At 40.7% G+C, this 17,526-nt stretch overlaps 1 protein-coding gene across 1 annotated transcript; it reads right to left on the bottom strand.

Moving 5' to 3' along the window:
* Nucleotides 1-3,816: 3,816 nt before the first annotated feature.
* On the bottom strand, nucleotides 3,817-4,861 carry LOC140938363 (uncharacterized). Its single transcript, XM_073387850.1, has 2 exons — nucleotides 4,611-4,861; nucleotides 3,817-4,435 (listed from the first exon to the last, which is right to left on the bottom strand). The coding sequence occupies exons 1-2, from the start codon at nucleotides 4,859-4,861 to the stop codon at nucleotides 3,817-3,819; spliced, it is 870 nt and encodes a 289-aa protein (XP_073243951.1).
* Between the last annotated feature and the right edge of the window lie 12,665 nt (nucleotides 4,862-17,526).

Genomic DNA, 17,526 nt, shown 5'->3' on the forward strand with positions numbered 1-17,526 from the left:
TCCTCTTGTGCTTTGTCACGCGTTGTTTTCAGGGTGCTGAATTTTCTCAGGTGGTGATTTACTGACCCGAATTATTCTGTAACGGGCGTCGATAGAACCCGGAACATTCCGGAACATGAAAAAAGTAAAAATAATTTTCATGGAAAAAAAAAATAGAATAAAAACAATAAAATAATTTTTGTAAAAATTAATAATAAAACGAAAAATAAATAAAGAAAGAAAAAGAAATTGATATAATCTCCGAGTATGAGAAATTGTCGCAATGAATTTGTTTGGCGAGTGAGGGTCCATGCAAATGACGGTAATGAGTGAAGACTTGCCTCTAAACTCAAGATATATTAAAACTGGACTTCTGCAATCTATTTATCTCCTTATCCGAATGTAGTGTCTTACGGATTTAACCAAGGATTGAATCGGATTTAACCACCAACACACACACCATTGCTGCTCGTGCAAACATGTGTATTCAATCATCACAACAGTCATAGACTACGAGTAGTCCCCCATTTTTCCTCAGGGATAGTAGAGCGAGCGAAACGCGAGGGCGCGTGAAAATCACCCCACGCGAGAAAAGGCAACACGCGGCGGGGAGAGAGAAAAATGAGGGACTACAGACAAAGCCCAAGCTTTTGAACTAATGCGTTGCTCTCACAACGCAAAACTGTGATTGGCCCTTCCATGGAAATCTGTCAGCATCTGTCAAAAACGCGCCAGCCGCTATCAACACTCAACATATCACAATTTACAGAAAAAAATAACAGCACAGAACAAATAACTAGAGTTGCTCTTGTTAAAGCAACTAAGCAGAAAGCCAACTCGGCAACTGATGAGGTTCGCGTGGAGAACCGAAACCATGGTCTTGCGTGATCACAAATTGGGAATAACAGAACAGTCGCAAGCCTGTTAAGCTAATTCAAAAGTTATCACCAAGGGAGGAACTATGTGCTCCAGTCTAAAGACTCACATTATCTCCAGAAAAACAAGCGGCTGTTAAAATTCATGAGCAGTCATGACTGAGTCACATCGCAATTCTCCATAGTTAATGTAGGTTTAGTTTAAGCTGCAATCCATTCTTCGAGATTTGGATATCACTATCCGTCCTGCTGAAAACGCTAACGAGCTTGGCCCAGCGTGACAAAACATTGCAGGAAACCGTCACATTCACGGTTAAAAAGAAAATCGCTTAAAATTATTCAGATCCAGGAGGCAATCGCCGGAGAAATTAAACAACCCAAAACCCTTATTTAGCCGCATTGAAGAGCTTTACTTTTCAAAAGAGGTCAAAGAAAATGCTCTTGCATCAGAGGGCAAATCATGCCGACCATAGACAATGACCGCAGAAAATTAATACGCGTGTCACGACCTCTCAGTATGAAATAAGCGGCAAAAATCACATTTGCTCAGTCGAAACGTTTTCCTCCAGAGCATAATCTACCCGTCAGAGAAAAAAATTCATTGGAATAAGCAGCATTTTGGCATGAGTAAAAGTCGTGTGTTGCCTACACTATCAAGTTTTTCCCGCGAAACAGCCGTGAAGAAAATTAGTATCTGGGTTTTCTTTTGCTTGCAATAAACATCCCCCACAGTTTACCGATGACAAGAGCAATGACAGCTCAATAAGGGAAGGGATGCCATTGGATGCGCTTAATTGATCTGAAAGGGGATACGAACTTAACACTCCAAAATCAGTCGGCCGTGAAGGGTCAAAAGCTTAGGCTTTGTCTGTAGTCCCTCATTTTTCTCTCTCCCCGCCGCGTGTCGCCTTTTCTCGCGTGGGTGATTTTCACGCGCGCTCGCGTTTCGCTCGCTCTACTATCCCTGAGGAAAAATGGGGGACTACTCGTAGTCTAACAGTCAGAGCGCATGCTTGATAATACAAACATGGGGGTTGGGGACGGTTTCCTTCTTCGAATTACTTGTTGGGTTAAAAGAAAACGAAAAGAAAATAAAGCCTAGCTAACAATGTCAAATCAAATCAAATCAACTTTATTGGTACATCCAATTAAAATGGGTTTTCACATACCAATTACAATAAAATCTAATATGAACAATAGAAATTCAATATGAACATTTGAAAGTGAAAAAACATTACCATACTATTTAAAAAATATAAAATATGCATAATTACACCTATTGAGTGTCAATGGCTTAAAAACTCGTCAAGGGCACGTCCTTTAATCGCATTCTCAAAAACATTAAATGACTCTATGTTTGCTAAACTTTCTGGAAGGTCATTCCAGAGCTGAACAGCCCTATATGAGAAAGATCGCTGACCTGTTGCTGATCTAAAAGATGGTACATGAAGTTTATCTTTATTCCTAGTATTTCTAGTATGCACCTGGCTTCTTGTCGAAAACTTATTACACAAGGATGGTGGGGCTAATCCCTTTATACATTTGAAAGCCATTAAAATGTCTCTAACCTCCAGTTGCTTAGCAACCGGCAACCAGTGGAGTTCCTTTAACATCGGCGTGATGTGCTCATACTTTCTTGTGCCAGTCACAATCCGTGCCGCAAAATTCTGAACTTTTTGAAGCCTAGCAATGTTCTTTTTTGTTGTACTAGACCACATGGACGAACAATAGAAAATCTTGCTGAACACTAATGAATTTATGATGGTTATGAGCGTAGACCTATCAAACAAATGTTTCACACGATTGATTTGGCACAGGCTACCTGTACACTTAGATACAACATCGGTCACATGTTCGTCAAAACTAAGGCGCGAGTCCACGATGACCCCCAAATCTTTTGCAGAACGAGACGGTAGAATCTCCTTACCGAGTAGCGTAACTCCAAAACCCTCCGGCACACGAGCTAACATCTGCGGGGTTCCAAGAAGCAATAACTTAGTCTTATCTGGATTTATCAGCAAGCTGTGTGTGCAACACCAGGCGGCAATCCGTTGCAAATCTTCGGACAAATGTTCCACAGCCATGGCTTTCTCCTGGACAGGAAACGAGAGATAGAGCTGGGAATCATCCACGTAACTCTTTAGTGAGCACAGGTTAGGGACAGCTGGAAGATCGTTGATGTATATATTAAAAAGGGCTGGTCCCAAGATCGACCCTTGAGGTACACCATAAGCTACCTGGCGAGGATCTGACACCTCACAACCAATCCTCACCCGCTGATTCCTGTCCGTCAGATAGCTTCTAAACCATTCCATGGCCTGTATAGACACACCCAGTTCTCGAAGTTTACGTAATAGGATCCCATGCTCGATACTGTCAAAGGCCTTTGACAAGTCCAACAGAACCAACGCTGTGACTTGTTTTCGATCCATTGCTTCGAGAATCATATCGGACATGAAAATATGGAGTGTTTCTGTCGAGTGCTTCTTCTTGTTTCCATTTTGATGTTCAGTTAAACAGTTCTGACGTGTTGTGTACTCCGTTAATTGATTAAGAGCTGCTCGCTCGCAGATCTTAGACAGAGCGGGTAGCAGTGATACTGGCCGGTTGTTATTAGCAACCTCATGATCTCCTTCCTTTAATATCGGTATCACCACGGACTCTTTCCAAGCAGATGGAAAAACTGATGTTAAAAGCGATCTATTTATAAGCTCTGTCAGAACTGGAAGTATAACTGGTAGGGCATCCTTGATCACACTCATGTGTAACTTATCCATTCCTGGTGCCTGTATGTATATATGTTCCTGTATGTATGTTCCTGTTATGTATATAAATGTGTCTGAGTGCCCTACAGAAATCCTTATACGACTGAACACTTTTAAGTGGCTTAAGTGGAAACATAACAAAACATAACAACGGTTCAAGTTCAGTTCAGAGTTCCTGTTCTCAAAGTCTCAAAGTTCTACTCTGAATCAAGCTGAATAAAGCCTAAAACATAGTCTTGAAATTTAGATGGTAATCTTTTGACTCTTGCTGGACGTAAGGTGACAGAATTTCTTTGCTCCATAGTAGCATCATCTGATGGTGTGTACTCCAATGGACCGTCCTCACTTGCTCTCTCAGAGAAAACATTTACAGGTTCTCTGGGCTCTGATAAACTTTGTGTTGCTCTCTGAGCTTCTGAATCATCTGTTGACTTACTACTGGCTGGTAATACATCATAATCTCGCTCGAAATACTTCTTAACATGTGTTACATTCCGGCGGTACTGCACACCATCAGCCTCAACAAGAACACTATTGCCATTTTTCTGAATAACTGTAAAGGGAGACTGTTTGTATCGTGTTGACAGTCTGTTCTGTTTCTCCTGTCCCAGTAACACCTTATCACCTTCTCGAATCTCGCTTTCACGTGCATTCCTTTGGCAGTCTGCATACACCTTTCCCTTTTCTTTTCTCTCACTGTCGCGATCTCGAACCTCATCTTCGATGCTGAACTCTTGGAGATGCGGTAGTTTGGTCCTGATACGTCTTCTAAATAATAGTTCTGCCGGGCTAACCCCAGTAGTAGAATATGAGGTACTGCGATGCGATACATCATTAAGAAGTTGTCCATCTCTGATTTCCAGTTGCGACCCTCTGCTTGAGCGATATGCAGGCGCTTCAGGATACTGTAGTTTTGCCTTTATATTTCACCATTGGCTGTGGCCATAAGGGTGTGGTTCGTCTATGTTCAATTCCGTTTTCCTCCAAGTACTTCGTAAAATGTTCACTGGTAAACTGAGGACCATTGTCGGTTCTTAAGGACAAAGGAAGGCCATGAATGACGAAAATCTTGGACAGCGTTGATACAATCTTCTCAGAAGTAGTATACTTGGTAAAATCCATCTCAAAGAATCGGCTGTAATAGTCCACCAATACAAAGACATAATCACCAGAAGGCAATGGACCCAATAGGTCAGCTGCTAGATGTTGCCATGGTGCTGTAGGCAACTCTGTACGTGTCATCGGCTCAGGTTTGGTTGGTTGTGGAAACTAACTGACAACCATGACAGGTCTTACAAGCTCTCTCCACCTCTTTGTTGATGCCTGGCCACCACACTTTGGTACGCAAACGTTGCTTCATTGCTACGATTCCAGGGTGACCTTCGTGTGCCAACTCTAGTGCTTTGGTATCACAATTCCAGTTCCACGAAGAACAGGCTTTCCAACTGCACGTAATTCACCTCGCACATGTAGGTAATCTTTGAATTCTAAGGCATGCCGTTGCTCATTCAAGAGGCATTCTCGTACACTTTTCGGCTCAGGATCATGTTCTGATGCTCTCTCTATTTCACGAGTTGTCAAGGCAACTGGTGTCAATTCTTGGGCAACCCACTTGACATCTTCTTCGGTTTGGTCTTTGTGTTCTGACGTTGGCATTGCACACAGGAGACGTGACAAGGAATCAGCAATATTCTTAGGACCTGGAATATATTTCACTGTAAATCTGTAGGGTTGCATTCTGAGAAGCCATCTTTCGATCCTTGCACAGGTCATGGACTTAGGTGAGAAAATGCATGCTAGAAGCTTGTGGTCAGTCATTAGTTCAAACTCAGCACCATTCAAATAGGCATGAAACCTTTCGCAAGCCCACACAATGGCCTCTTTCTCAGTCTGAGAATATCTGCGTTCTGTATCAGACAGGCTGCGGCTTGCATAACTAATAACTCGTAGTTCTTCTCCTTGCTCTTGAGCTAGCATGGCTCCCAAGCCTACAGGGCTTGCGTCTGCGATCACCTTAGTAAGTAAATTCTTATCAAAGTATCCAAGTGTCTCTGCACTGGACAGTCGCTTTTTTAACTCATCAAATGATTGCTGTTGCTCCGGCCCCCACACAAATGATTCTGAACTCTTTGTAAGCTGGAGGAGGGGTGCAGATACTGTTGCTAGGTCTGGGATAAACCGTGCAGTGAAATTGACCAGACCAAGGAGGCTTCGTACTTCCGCAGCATTCGTCGGTTCACGGGCATCTACGACAGCCTTCACTTTAACATCTGCTGGACCAATTCCACGTGCCGACAAAACATGACCCATGAACTCCAAGTGTGACATCTTATGACACTTGTCTCGGTTCAGTGTCAACCACCTGCTGCTCAGTACTCGGACCACATTCTCAAATCTTTTGTCATGTTCCTCCTGAGTGGGTGCATGTACTATCACATCATCAAGAATATTATGAGCTCCGTCACACTTCTGCAGGACTTGGTGAAGTACCTTCTGGTACATCTCAGGTGCACAACTTGTGTGTGCCAAATGTAATGATATCCCTTGATTCGGGCGAAAGTTCTATCTGAGGATAGGCGGAGGTAAGATCCAACTTGCTAAAGAACTTGCCCTGGTTCAAATCTTGTAAAACTTCGTCAATGGTGGGTATTGGGAAACGCTCTCGGTTTACTGCCATGTTGGCCTGTCGCATATCCACACACAAACGAATATCACCTGAGGGCTTGGGCACCACTAGCACTGGTGAGACCCACGAGCTTCGTCCACTCACTTTTTCAATGATGTCTAGTTCCACAAGTTCATCCAGTTTGGTAGTCAGTTTATCACGCAAGTGGTAAGGGACTGGTCAAAAAGTATAAGGGGGGGGGGGGGTGGGCCGGAGCATTTGGAAATGTGGTTGATAAAAAACACATGACCCACCCCCTCCCTTCGGCACAAAAATGACTGACCCACCCCTAAAGCAAGGTTGGAAATTGCATGACCCACCCCCTAGTTAAAACATGGATGTTTGGTTTCCTCTAAGGCAATCCCCTTTTTTCTCTTCGTTTACCGTCGAATGCATTTCCTGATATTGGGTCGATCGGTCGGATTGAAAAAAAAAAACTTCAAAAAAAAATCACAAGAAGTCTCGGAATAGTAGGCCCTGGAACCCCAGGAAGACATTAAAAGTTAACATTCACATATTTGGATTAACAAAATGTACAACATACTGTGAAAAATGTTCATGTTTTTGTTCTTGTTTTTCTCTGTGCTGTTACTATGCTCATTTTTCAGATTAAAAGAATTATTTCAAGTGAAAAATGGTGTAACTACGTCGTTACCTTTTTTTTAAAAATGCCAAAAATTTGGGTCGGTCGGACGACGGTAAACGGAGAAAAAAAGGATGGCCTAACCTTGTTCTGTGCTTGACAAAATTTGTTGATACACTGCTACAACCAATATCAAAATCACAGAAATCATACCTTTTACTGAAAAGACAAATGTGAAAAACAGAACATTTCTTGTTTCCATGGACGTTATGAGTCTTGACACAAATATACAGCAAAACGAGGGCATATTGAAATTGTCTGTCACAAAGCATATGAAAATTTCTATAAAGACCACCCATTCCTACACATTACTTGCCGGAAATTCTTAGATTAATCCTCAAAGAAAATTTCTTCCACTTCAATGGAAAGCACTACCTACAAAACCATGGAACTGTAATGGGCACAAAGACAGCAGTTTTGATTCCTTTGCCAATATTTTCATGACATATATTGAAACAACAACTCTAAGCAAAACTGTCTTTAGAACAACAGTTTGGAAATGCTACATACACGATATCTTTTCCCTATGGGACATGAGTAAACCTGACATCGAAGCCTGCATTGAACAAGCAAACTTACATCACCCAACTATTAAATTCATGGCCGAAACATTTGACACTGAGATGCAGCATTTTTAGACACGGTCGTATACAAAGGCACAAGATTCAAGAAAAAATCTATCCTTGATGCAAAGACACATTTTAAACAAAACGGAAACCTTCTTGCACACACATTTCACCTCGTGTCACCCTCCAAGTGTTAAAAAGGATTTGTCAAAGGAGAAGCCTTGAGAATCCTACGAAAAAACTCCTCAGAAACAACCTTTGAGGAAAATAATTCAAATTTAAAAAAAAAAAACGCTTGATGGACGGAGGCTACCCACAAACTTTGATAGAAGACCTACTATCAGAAATAAAATTTACAAAAACGAGTCTAAACTCCTAAAACAAAACATACAAGGAGGAAAAAGAAATATTGCCATTTGTGACACAATACCAGCCCTCAGTGTCTACTTTAAAGGAAGCTTGAATAATAAAAATGGAATCTTGTACAAAACCAGCCATAACTTTAATAAATTTTTAAAGAACCACCAATCATTTCCTTACAAAAAAGGAAAATCATTAAAGGACATGCTCGTTAGAGCAAAAAAAAAAAGGTTAACAAAGGGTTCACGGGATGTGCGGCCTGTCACCCGTTGCATTTTTCTCACACAACAGGTTTGTGAGTATTTTAGCAATTTAATTCCAGCTGCCTGTGTTTTATATAACGAGTGTGGTCAACTGTCTCGTTAGTAGTTAGTGCTTATCTATGTAATAAAATAGGGTGACCCACCCCCTAAGGGTAGCTGAAAATTGCACGACCCACCCCTTGCACAAGGCTCAAAACCTCATGACCCACCCCCTCTCTGCTCCGGCCCACCCCCCCCCCCCCCCTATACTTTTTGACCAGTCCTTAAGGGACACGCCTAATTGGTTGTGCTACAGGTGGTACCTCTGGGTCAATAGGGACTTTTAGCTGGAAATTTTTCAGTTTGCCAATACCTTCACAACATCCCGGGAACTTTTCAAAAATACTGGCCTCCCCTTTTGCTCCATCCGTAGAAACCTCTAGTGAATTCACGTGAGCTCCCAGCTTCAAAACTCCTAGAGAAATGACAGTTTACCGTCCAAGGAGGGCGTGTCCCTCATTTTCAATGACAACAAATTCGACCCCACTTAACACACTCTCTCCAACAGACACTTCTGCAGTAAACATGCCAGCAACTTGTAGTGGCTGATTACTACCATATGCATACAACTTCTTTGAAGCGTTAGTCGACACACATGCAACCTTATTTGCTTTCAGATATTCCCATAAATTACGACCTATGACATTGCAACTAGCACTAGAATCAATAATCATTGTTACTGGCAAACCTCCTATCTTCACAGGAATTTTCCCAGCGCTTAAAACATTAGAATCATCTAAAATGCCAAAAGCATATTCACAATCATCATCCTGAGTACCTTCAGTTTCTACCTACCTTACATGGTGAGCTGCATCTCCCTTCTTTCCGAGGTCTGGTTTACGCTGCCCTCCAGTTCCTCGACCACTGGTTTGCTTCTCCTTAGTTTGACACACAGCCTCAAATGTCCTGATCCATTACACTTCCTGCACTGTTTCCCTCTCGCTGGACATCGACGGTCGTTGGCTTTATGTCCCGTATATCCACAACAAAAACTTTTGACTTTTCTTGCGCTCGCATCCCCTTTTCAATTCGTCTTTCCCCTCACACTATTCACTTCACTACGCACCCCACTACGCACCCCACTACGCACTTCACTACTGACTACGGACCTCACTACTTCCTCCTTCGATTTAACGGGCCTGTTTTTCAGATTCCTCCATAGAACGAGCAATTTCTCTTAATTGTGGTGGTGTCAAGTTTCGACCCTTATGAAGTAACTTCCGACGGGGTTCGTGCGACAAGCAATTGCTTGTCACTTGATCACGAATTTGCTCATTCACAGTTGCAGCGTCTCCGAATTCGCAGGTTTGGGCTTTTTGTCTCAGTCTGGTAACAAACTGTTCGACGGTTTCGTTTGCCAGTTGACCTTTTTCACGAAAACAAAGCTTTTCATACGGAACATTCGCTTGCGGTTTGAAATATTTATTCAAGGTCGCCTTTGCTTTCTGATAGCCATCTGATCCTCCTTCTTCGGTCAACGTGAAATAAATATCTTGCACATTTAATCCGGCAGTGTGCAGCAATAAAGCCTTCTTCTGATCGACATTTTTGACTCCTTTTCCGGTGGCAAACAATTCAAAAGCTCGAAGCCATAGGCGCGATCCATTCAACCAAAATACCAACCGGTCCGACCGGGAAAAGTGGTCCACCTCAAAAGGTGGACCCGTTTTTTCGAAACGTTTCCGGTTGGACCGAACCGATCCATTGAGTTTTGGACCGAAATTTCCGGAAATTTTGGTTGAATGGATCGCGCCCCATCTTTTCCAGCGTGCGGAAATACCAGCAGTTTCTGAACAGTCAAACGGCTTTAATCCGTGTGCATCGCTTAAATATACACTTGCCATCTCCTATAAACTTCTTCAAATCCCATCCTCATCGCCAAAATGTAGTGTCTTACGGATTTAACCAAGGATTGAATCGGATTTAACCACCAACAGACACACCATTGCTGCTCGTGCAAACATGTGTATTCAATCATCATAACAGTCAAAGCGCATGCTCGATAATACAAACATGGGGGTGGGGAGAGTAGACCTAACTATTCACATATACTACACCGAATACTTTGTTAACGTGTTTGTTGCTTTAAATTGTGACGTAACTGGAATTTGGTGGACAAGATTTCATTTTGAAAACAGTAATGCGTAGCTATTCTCGGCGACTAAACTTTCTTGAATTATCTTGAATCCTTATGTTGATTTGCGTCGGATAACAAAATTGACTATTCATCCCACATAATTACAATAAAACAATCTAGAGTTCCGCAGAATAAGATAATGACCCAGTAATGGAACTTTAACTTTAATGGGAGGGACTGTTGTGATTCCCGTGATCATGGAGATCTACACAGACTTCCCGGGCTTGTTTCAGACTCCAGACATGACACTGACACGATGGAACCAAATGCTCCGCGATTGATTCATTTTGCAAGGTAAAACAAAAAAACAAACAAATAAAAACGGACGGCTCCTTTCCTTCTTTTCACCTTTGACCAGGACACGTAATAATCGGATACTGTAATATTCAGTAAATTTAGCTGCAAAGGTCTCACAGACCTCAGCTTAAAATCAAGACCAATATTCAGCCCGTGTTCATCAGCAGAAATCTCAACGAAGACCTTAAAATTCGAGAAGTCAAGCCAGCCATTGTTAACCAACAATGTTTAGTTTATCAATTTCAATGCAACCTGTGCGATGCAGGACATGTTGGTTATACTCGCGGCCACCTCCACGAACGTGTTGATGGACACAAACAGAAATGGTCGTCAATTTGTAAACATTATTTTAGCGAACATAACTCGGACGTACCACCTGTTCTTTCAGAACAATTTCACGTGCTCACTAAAGGCTCTAACAAATTTGATTGCCTAATTAAGGAGATGCTCTTTATAAGAGAACTCAAACCATACCTAAACGTGCAGGCGGACTCGATTCGCGCAAAGGTATTCACTTGAAGAACTTGTGATCCTTTGTTATTATGCTAATTTATAGAGACTATAGAAATGAAATCTTCGCATTATTTATTCATTTTGCCGTGAGAATGGTGTCATTATTACCCCGAAACGTCGGCTTTTATCGTTAATATTCGCTTGCTTATGTTTTAAAATATTGTTTACAAAAATAACAAGTCGCATAGGCAAACCTTCAATTCAAGTGTCTTCGATAAATTAGGCTTGGACTCGAAATATAGGGAGGTGACAACGTTTCAGCACACAGAGTGGACAATATACCAGTTTCTTTTTCTTTCTTTCTTTCATTATTTTTGTTTTTATGTTAAAATTTTTTACAAAAATTATTTTATTATAATAATAATAATAATAACATTTATTATTATTATTATTATTATTATTATTATTATTATTATTATTATATTATTTGATTTGCTAAGTACCCTAACAACGTAGAACGTTTGCTGATTGCAAAGAGAATGATATAATTATGTAGCTTACGTAGCAAGCGCCGGTTATTTTTTTTCGAGGCCGCGCGAAGGGAACACACTTCCTTGGAATTTCTTTCTTCGCCCTAAAAAACAAACTGGCGTCTGCTATGCAGGCTACAATCATACCGAGACATTCCTCATAAAGTGCGGGCGAAGCGTGGAATTTCCGCTGCGGTATTTAATTGGGATAAACAAGTCTTGCTCCTTGCACCTATCTCGTAGTCATGGTGATCGTATGGGCGCCAAGGACCAAGCAACCCTTTCCTCCATTTAGTTTTGATTCAGATTCTCCTAGGGCGTAGTAAAACTTCAACCCTGTCCACTCAGAAATATTATTTGCCCAACTCTTCCTCTGTCAGCCCCTCCTTCTCCCTCCTAGCACTGTTCCTTGTAAAATTGTCTTGGCAAGTCCTGCTGTTCTTAATACATACCCAAACCACTTTAACTTGCGTTTCTTTACCGTGGTTAAGATGTCATCATACGGCCCAATGGCTTGTGTGATTCTGTCTCTGACTGCATCGTTAGTGATGAGGTCACTGTATGAGATGCCAAGCAGTTTCCTAAAGCATCTCATCTCAGTGGCCTGTAATTTCTTCAGGATGTCCGCTGTCAATGTCCAGGTTTCGCAGGTGTACAACAGTACTGAGATAACCAGGGAGCGCATAAGCTAAGCTGAGCTTAGAGAGATATGCTTATCGTTCCAGGTGGTCTTCAGTCTCGCTAGCGCTGCTGTTGTCTGTGCAATTTTGGACAGTAATTCAGGCTTGGAACCTTGATCTGTGACGACTGCGCCCACATATTTGAAGCTGTCAACCACGTTCAATTTTTCACCGTTGATTCTGATGTCAATTTGTTGTTGGTCATCAGTTTGGTCCTCTCTTAGTCTGAGATCATGCCCTATGGGCGTGTGAGGATCGCGAGCTTTGCGCGCGTAAGACTCTTACGCCACGCTTTACGATTTCTTTACTGAGTTTGAGAAAAAAAACGGACTGTTTTGCAGTCTAATCCGATAGGGGCGTCAAGTTTCACCAATCATGTGATCATCCTATCTAGGGCCCGGTTCAGACGCCGTACTTTTCATGAGCCAAACCTACTACATTGAATTAAGTACATGAAAAGTTCGGCGTCTGAATCAATTAGGAACGCCTGTTTCAATTTGGAACGGCTCAGCCGTTCTTTCCGCCTAGCCAGGCCGGGAATTTCGGCTTTTGATCGATTTTGGAAAATTCTTACAACGTATTTTGTAAGCAATTCGACCGAAATAAACATTTTTCTCCTTCTGAATTTAGTTCGGCTGGAATTAAGATCGGCGTCCCATATTCCCTCCTTGTAAACAGGGCCAGCAATTTTCACAGGTAGGGTTACCCTATCGCCCGGGTCAACTTTACCGTCTTTGCTGACGTGTTTCGTCATGCCTGACATTCTTTGTAACGGTCCAAAATTTGAAATAATCTTGAAGTTCTCTATGAAAAACACGTTAAATTCACGAAAAAAGGGAAAATATTATCATCGCAGACAGATTGTTATGATTCAGATGTTTATAATTAAGCTCAGAAGTTGGATAATACCGTTCAAATTGGTACGATTACCGGTCACGCATGACGGCGGAAAGTTAACCCGGGTAGGCGAGTTATCCCTAGCTGAGCGTTTACAAGGCCGGTAGGGTAACCGTCTTGCTAGGGTAACCATACCCGCGTTGTAAACACGTCGTGTGAAAAAAGAAGAAACATGCGAGTGCTAGGGTAACCTAAGCACCAGGGTTACTTTCCCTCCTTGTCAAAAGGGCCTAAGAGGCACATACCTCAACTTAACTCTGGCATTTAACCTGCCAAAGAGCTTATATTGTTTTAGCTTTAGGTTTAATTTGAATTTCAGCATTTTTGTTATTATATCTTTCCTCCATATTCTTGTCACAATTATTAGTTTGTTAATATTCAGTCACACCTTTCTGGCTAGCTCTCTTTATAAGTTCAGCGCTTTTCCATCTTGTACTTCACGTTTGATAATGGTCTTGAAATAAGATTACGCTTATTTATTTTGTGTCATTTCTTGCTTATACTTATATTTTAAGTTAGCAAGATGTTTTTTGGAGTTGTTTTTGTATTATATTTTCTTCATTTGTCGGCGGGTAAAGGTTTCAGAGCGATAAAATCATGTAAAACTCATTGCTTCCGCGAATTTGTATCTTTTAAAGATGGCGGGTATGTTAGAAGAGCACAGAAATATCATCACAAGTCACCGTGCGGACCTTGTTAAGGACTTGGAACCTTCAAAGGTATTAAATTACCTGTTCGACTGTCTTGATGAAGATGACAGGGAGTATGTCAAAGCTCAGGGTACGAGAGGAGACCGTGCAGAAGAATTAATCGATATGATTCCAAGAAGAGGACCTAAAGCTTTCCAGTGTTTTGTTACTGCTTTATACAAGAGACAGCGTCATCTGGCCATCCCTCTGATACAAGAGTCAGGCATTGATATTTCGTCTTTTGAGGGAGGTAAGGACATTTTACTTTGAGTCTTATTCCCCATTCCAGAAACTATAAGGGGAAGGTTGTGACAAATGTAACATCGACCCAGGTGTTATGTTGTGTCCAGTGGTTTTAGTGAAAACAAGGGTTTGTAGGGTTGCTCAGTCTCATGGGCTCAAAAACTCCCTTTGGTCCACCTTATTTTGTATTTGCCTAAATGGAATGGGCACAAGCTTTCATCACAACGATTTCTGGGATCGTGTTGGTACACAAGTATGACTTATGACTGGTTAATGGTTCCCTTGAATACTATCAACCTATCATAACTAACGCCAATCCCAAAAGTCATTGGGGCCCAATGCTTGTACCCATTCCCCTTGTAGTTTCTAGAGTGCATTATGGAATCCCGCCTATTCAAACATGTCGATAGTAAATGGAAATTTTTCTGTCAATCAAATGTCCCCTATTATTTGAAAGTACGTGAAAGTGGAAATTGGTGAAACATTTTTTAGTGTTTTGGAGACAACAGAGCAACAAAAGATACCAGAAAGATCAAGTTATACACGACAGTCTAAAAGCGTGTTGCGTGTTTTTATTCAGTTACAACATTTCTCCTAACTTTCATGCTTTGAAACTTTGGAAAAAGTGTGAAGCAAGGCTTAAAAATTCTTGTTAGTCAAATTAAACAGGATGCCCAACAAGGCAAGCATCTGAAAAATCAAAGGCGACATTTTTGTCTCCAGTGAAATTCGCCTGATGAATGGTAATTTGTATATAAGTGTAAGTAAAGCGAGATTTGCCGTGGTTGTACAAGCAGCGTTTCTTCAAAGTTTTTTTCCTTCTGAAAGCGTAAATTCACAATAATTACATAAATCATATAAAATGAATTCTCCCCAGAAAGGGTCCTAAAGCTTTTGAAGATTTTGCTCGTGAAGTGGAAAAAGTTGATCCAAAAATAGCCCAGAAATTACTGGATGCTGGAGTGACAGGTACTACACCATTATATCATATAAAGTTTTTTTAGCCGATAAAGTAAAATTTTCCTATCTCATTTTGTATGTTGTGGTTCACTATTTCATCAATGATTCTTTCCTTTTTTATTGTCCTTTATTTTGGGTATGGACATGTGCGATTAGGAATTTTGAGACAAAGAAAACAAGACAAGATCAAGAGAGTGCAAAACTTTTAACTACAAAAATAGCAGTGAATACACCGTAAGGAAGCAAAAAATACAATGTACTTTGAATGCCAGCTACCCTGCGAGCAGAGTCTCCTTAAAGCATTAATCTCAAACTGTCTCTTTCACTTGATACTTAATCCACCAAGCCATGCCTTAATTGCTTAGAAAGTGTTTGACACTTGTTAACTTTAAGCAAATTCAATAACCAGTGAATCTCTAATGCATTAATTTGGCAAGGAAAATCTCTAAAAATGGTTCACACTAACTGATAGCTGAGGACTTTACCTTGATTTACTATACGTGCAGTGTTCAATCTAGAAATTGGTCAAAGTGGGTCATCTATCCCACACGACCTTTTAAATAAAATTGGGTCATTTCAAAAATGGTCTAGGTCAAACCATGACATTGAAACTTTGAACAACTCTAATGGACATCTTTATGCTTCTCTGATTCAACTGGCATTCTCTCTTTTGTAAAAAATGAACTTAGTTTTTGTTGCCATTTCATAATGGAACAAAAACAAGAGAACAAAGTCAACAAACAAAGTACAAATCGATGGGCAAAGCAATGTATGCAGAGCGTCCAAATGTACGCTCCGGTCTCTCTCAGACTTACGTGGAATGCCTGACATAAAAACTTATCGTAAGCACGAAGTCTGAAATTGAATGACAGTAATTCCGTGTGCTTATTTCAGGCTAGTAAGCAGAGAATCGTAGTCTATCAGGACCTATCTCAGTTTTTTTGCCATAAAAACTTTCCTGTAGACAATGAACTTCAAAGTGAACATGATCCTTGCAGTTGAATGAATAACCTTAGAAGTTGAAAAAGAAACTGAGAAAATTCAGGCTTGACTGGGAATCGAACCCTGACTTTTGCGATGACTGGATGCAATTAATGCTCTATCCATTATTAAAGTTAATCACACCAACTGGGGAGCAGGCCATTGTGGCAGGGGGCACCCAACGACTGTTTTCTGTGAAATATCTGTTCGGAGAAGCAAAAATTGCCTAGAATTTTCTATAGCTGGAGGAAGGCTAGATGACCGTTCCATTCGTGTTCAATTTTCGAAGTTTATCTAATAAATTCCCTACAATTTTCTGAAGTTTAATTTTTCCCATTTCACTCCCCAGGTTAGGCTATTTTTCGTAGAAAAAGGAAACCTAAAATTTTCGAAATTGTAAAACTGCGGTGCAGAGAGGAATCAGAAAAACTATCACTTTGAAATTCGTAAAACTTTAAATTGTAGCTAAAATTTTCGGGAAAATATTACTGAAACCTTTGTAATTTCGAAACGACTCAAGTTGCCCAAGGATGACTGAACAGATATAAATTTTTTAGCGCCACTTAGAGTACATTTCTAGAGATCTATAAAAGTCACTCTGGATAGCCTAAAAAGTGTTTTCAAAGCATTTAGGAGGAAACCGTCGTTGGGTGCCCCTGATTGTGAATTCGTAATATACAACTGTACCCAATGGTGGAAATGACATGAATGGAACTATATGAAATGACTCACATTTTGAGCAGCAGTTTTTACAATTTAGCTTCTTTGGAGACAGTTTTGATAGTTTTTTTGCATAAAAGAAGTAGAGCTTGACAAAGACTTAGCACGGATTGAATCCGTTTGCACGTTCAAACGGGGTCTTCACTGTTAGTTGTACAATATTTTGTTAATAAGACAGTTTAAAGCAACTTAGGAGGTCCTAATTGGGTGCAAACATAACTTGTTTGGTAGGTAAACATTCGAATTTTGAAGGCCATTAGAGGAATGTAAAAGTACAGTGACAATATAAGCAATTGACCTGATTTTTGTTCGCACGGCAAAATATTCATCACAAGTATAAAGAAGTTTAAAACCAAATTTGATATTTCATAAAAGCAAGTGTGTTGTTTCGGAAGGCGAAATATTCATGCAAATACACAGCAAAGCCACCCGCTTAAGGTTTCTTATATCAAGTGTAAATTTTCGCCTTTGGTTTTTAAGGTATGTCAGTATTCAACATTTTTTATACTCCAATACTGCCGTCAGTATCCGTTCTAAATGAAAGTCATTTTAAAATAATGAGCGTAACGCGCTTGTACCTTTATGAACTCGGCTTGCTGAACAACAGCCATCACTGGCTTTTAGTTGGCAGAAAAGGCGGCAAATGACGTGACCCGGGCAGTCATACTTTTTAAAGGATAAAATTACAAAGCGCTTACTTAAATAAGAAAATGTAGCGTAAATATTTACCTTGGTGATGTCCTTAAAATCACTAGAACAAGGAAAACTTCTTGGCTTCTTGAAA

This window comes from Porites lutea, chromosome 5 (genome assembly GCF_958299795.1).
Source record: "Porites lutea chromosome 5, jaPorLute2.1, whole genome shotgun sequence".
In the NCBI taxonomy this organism is placed as follows: Eukaryota; Metazoa; Cnidaria; class Anthozoa; order Scleractinia; family Poritidae; genus Porites; species Porites lutea.

What these genes read in the sequence shown, in the direction of transcription:
- LOC140938363 (XM_073387850.1), bottom strand. Translation starts at nt 4,861, where the DNA reads ATGACACGTACAGAGTTGCCTACAGCACCATGGCAACATCTAGCAGCT. An exon ending in ACCAGTGAACATTTTACGAA is followed by an intron (nt 4,436 to 4,610) that starts GTACTTGGAGGA and finishes ATCGCATCGCAG; the next exon opens with TACCTCATATTCTACTACTG.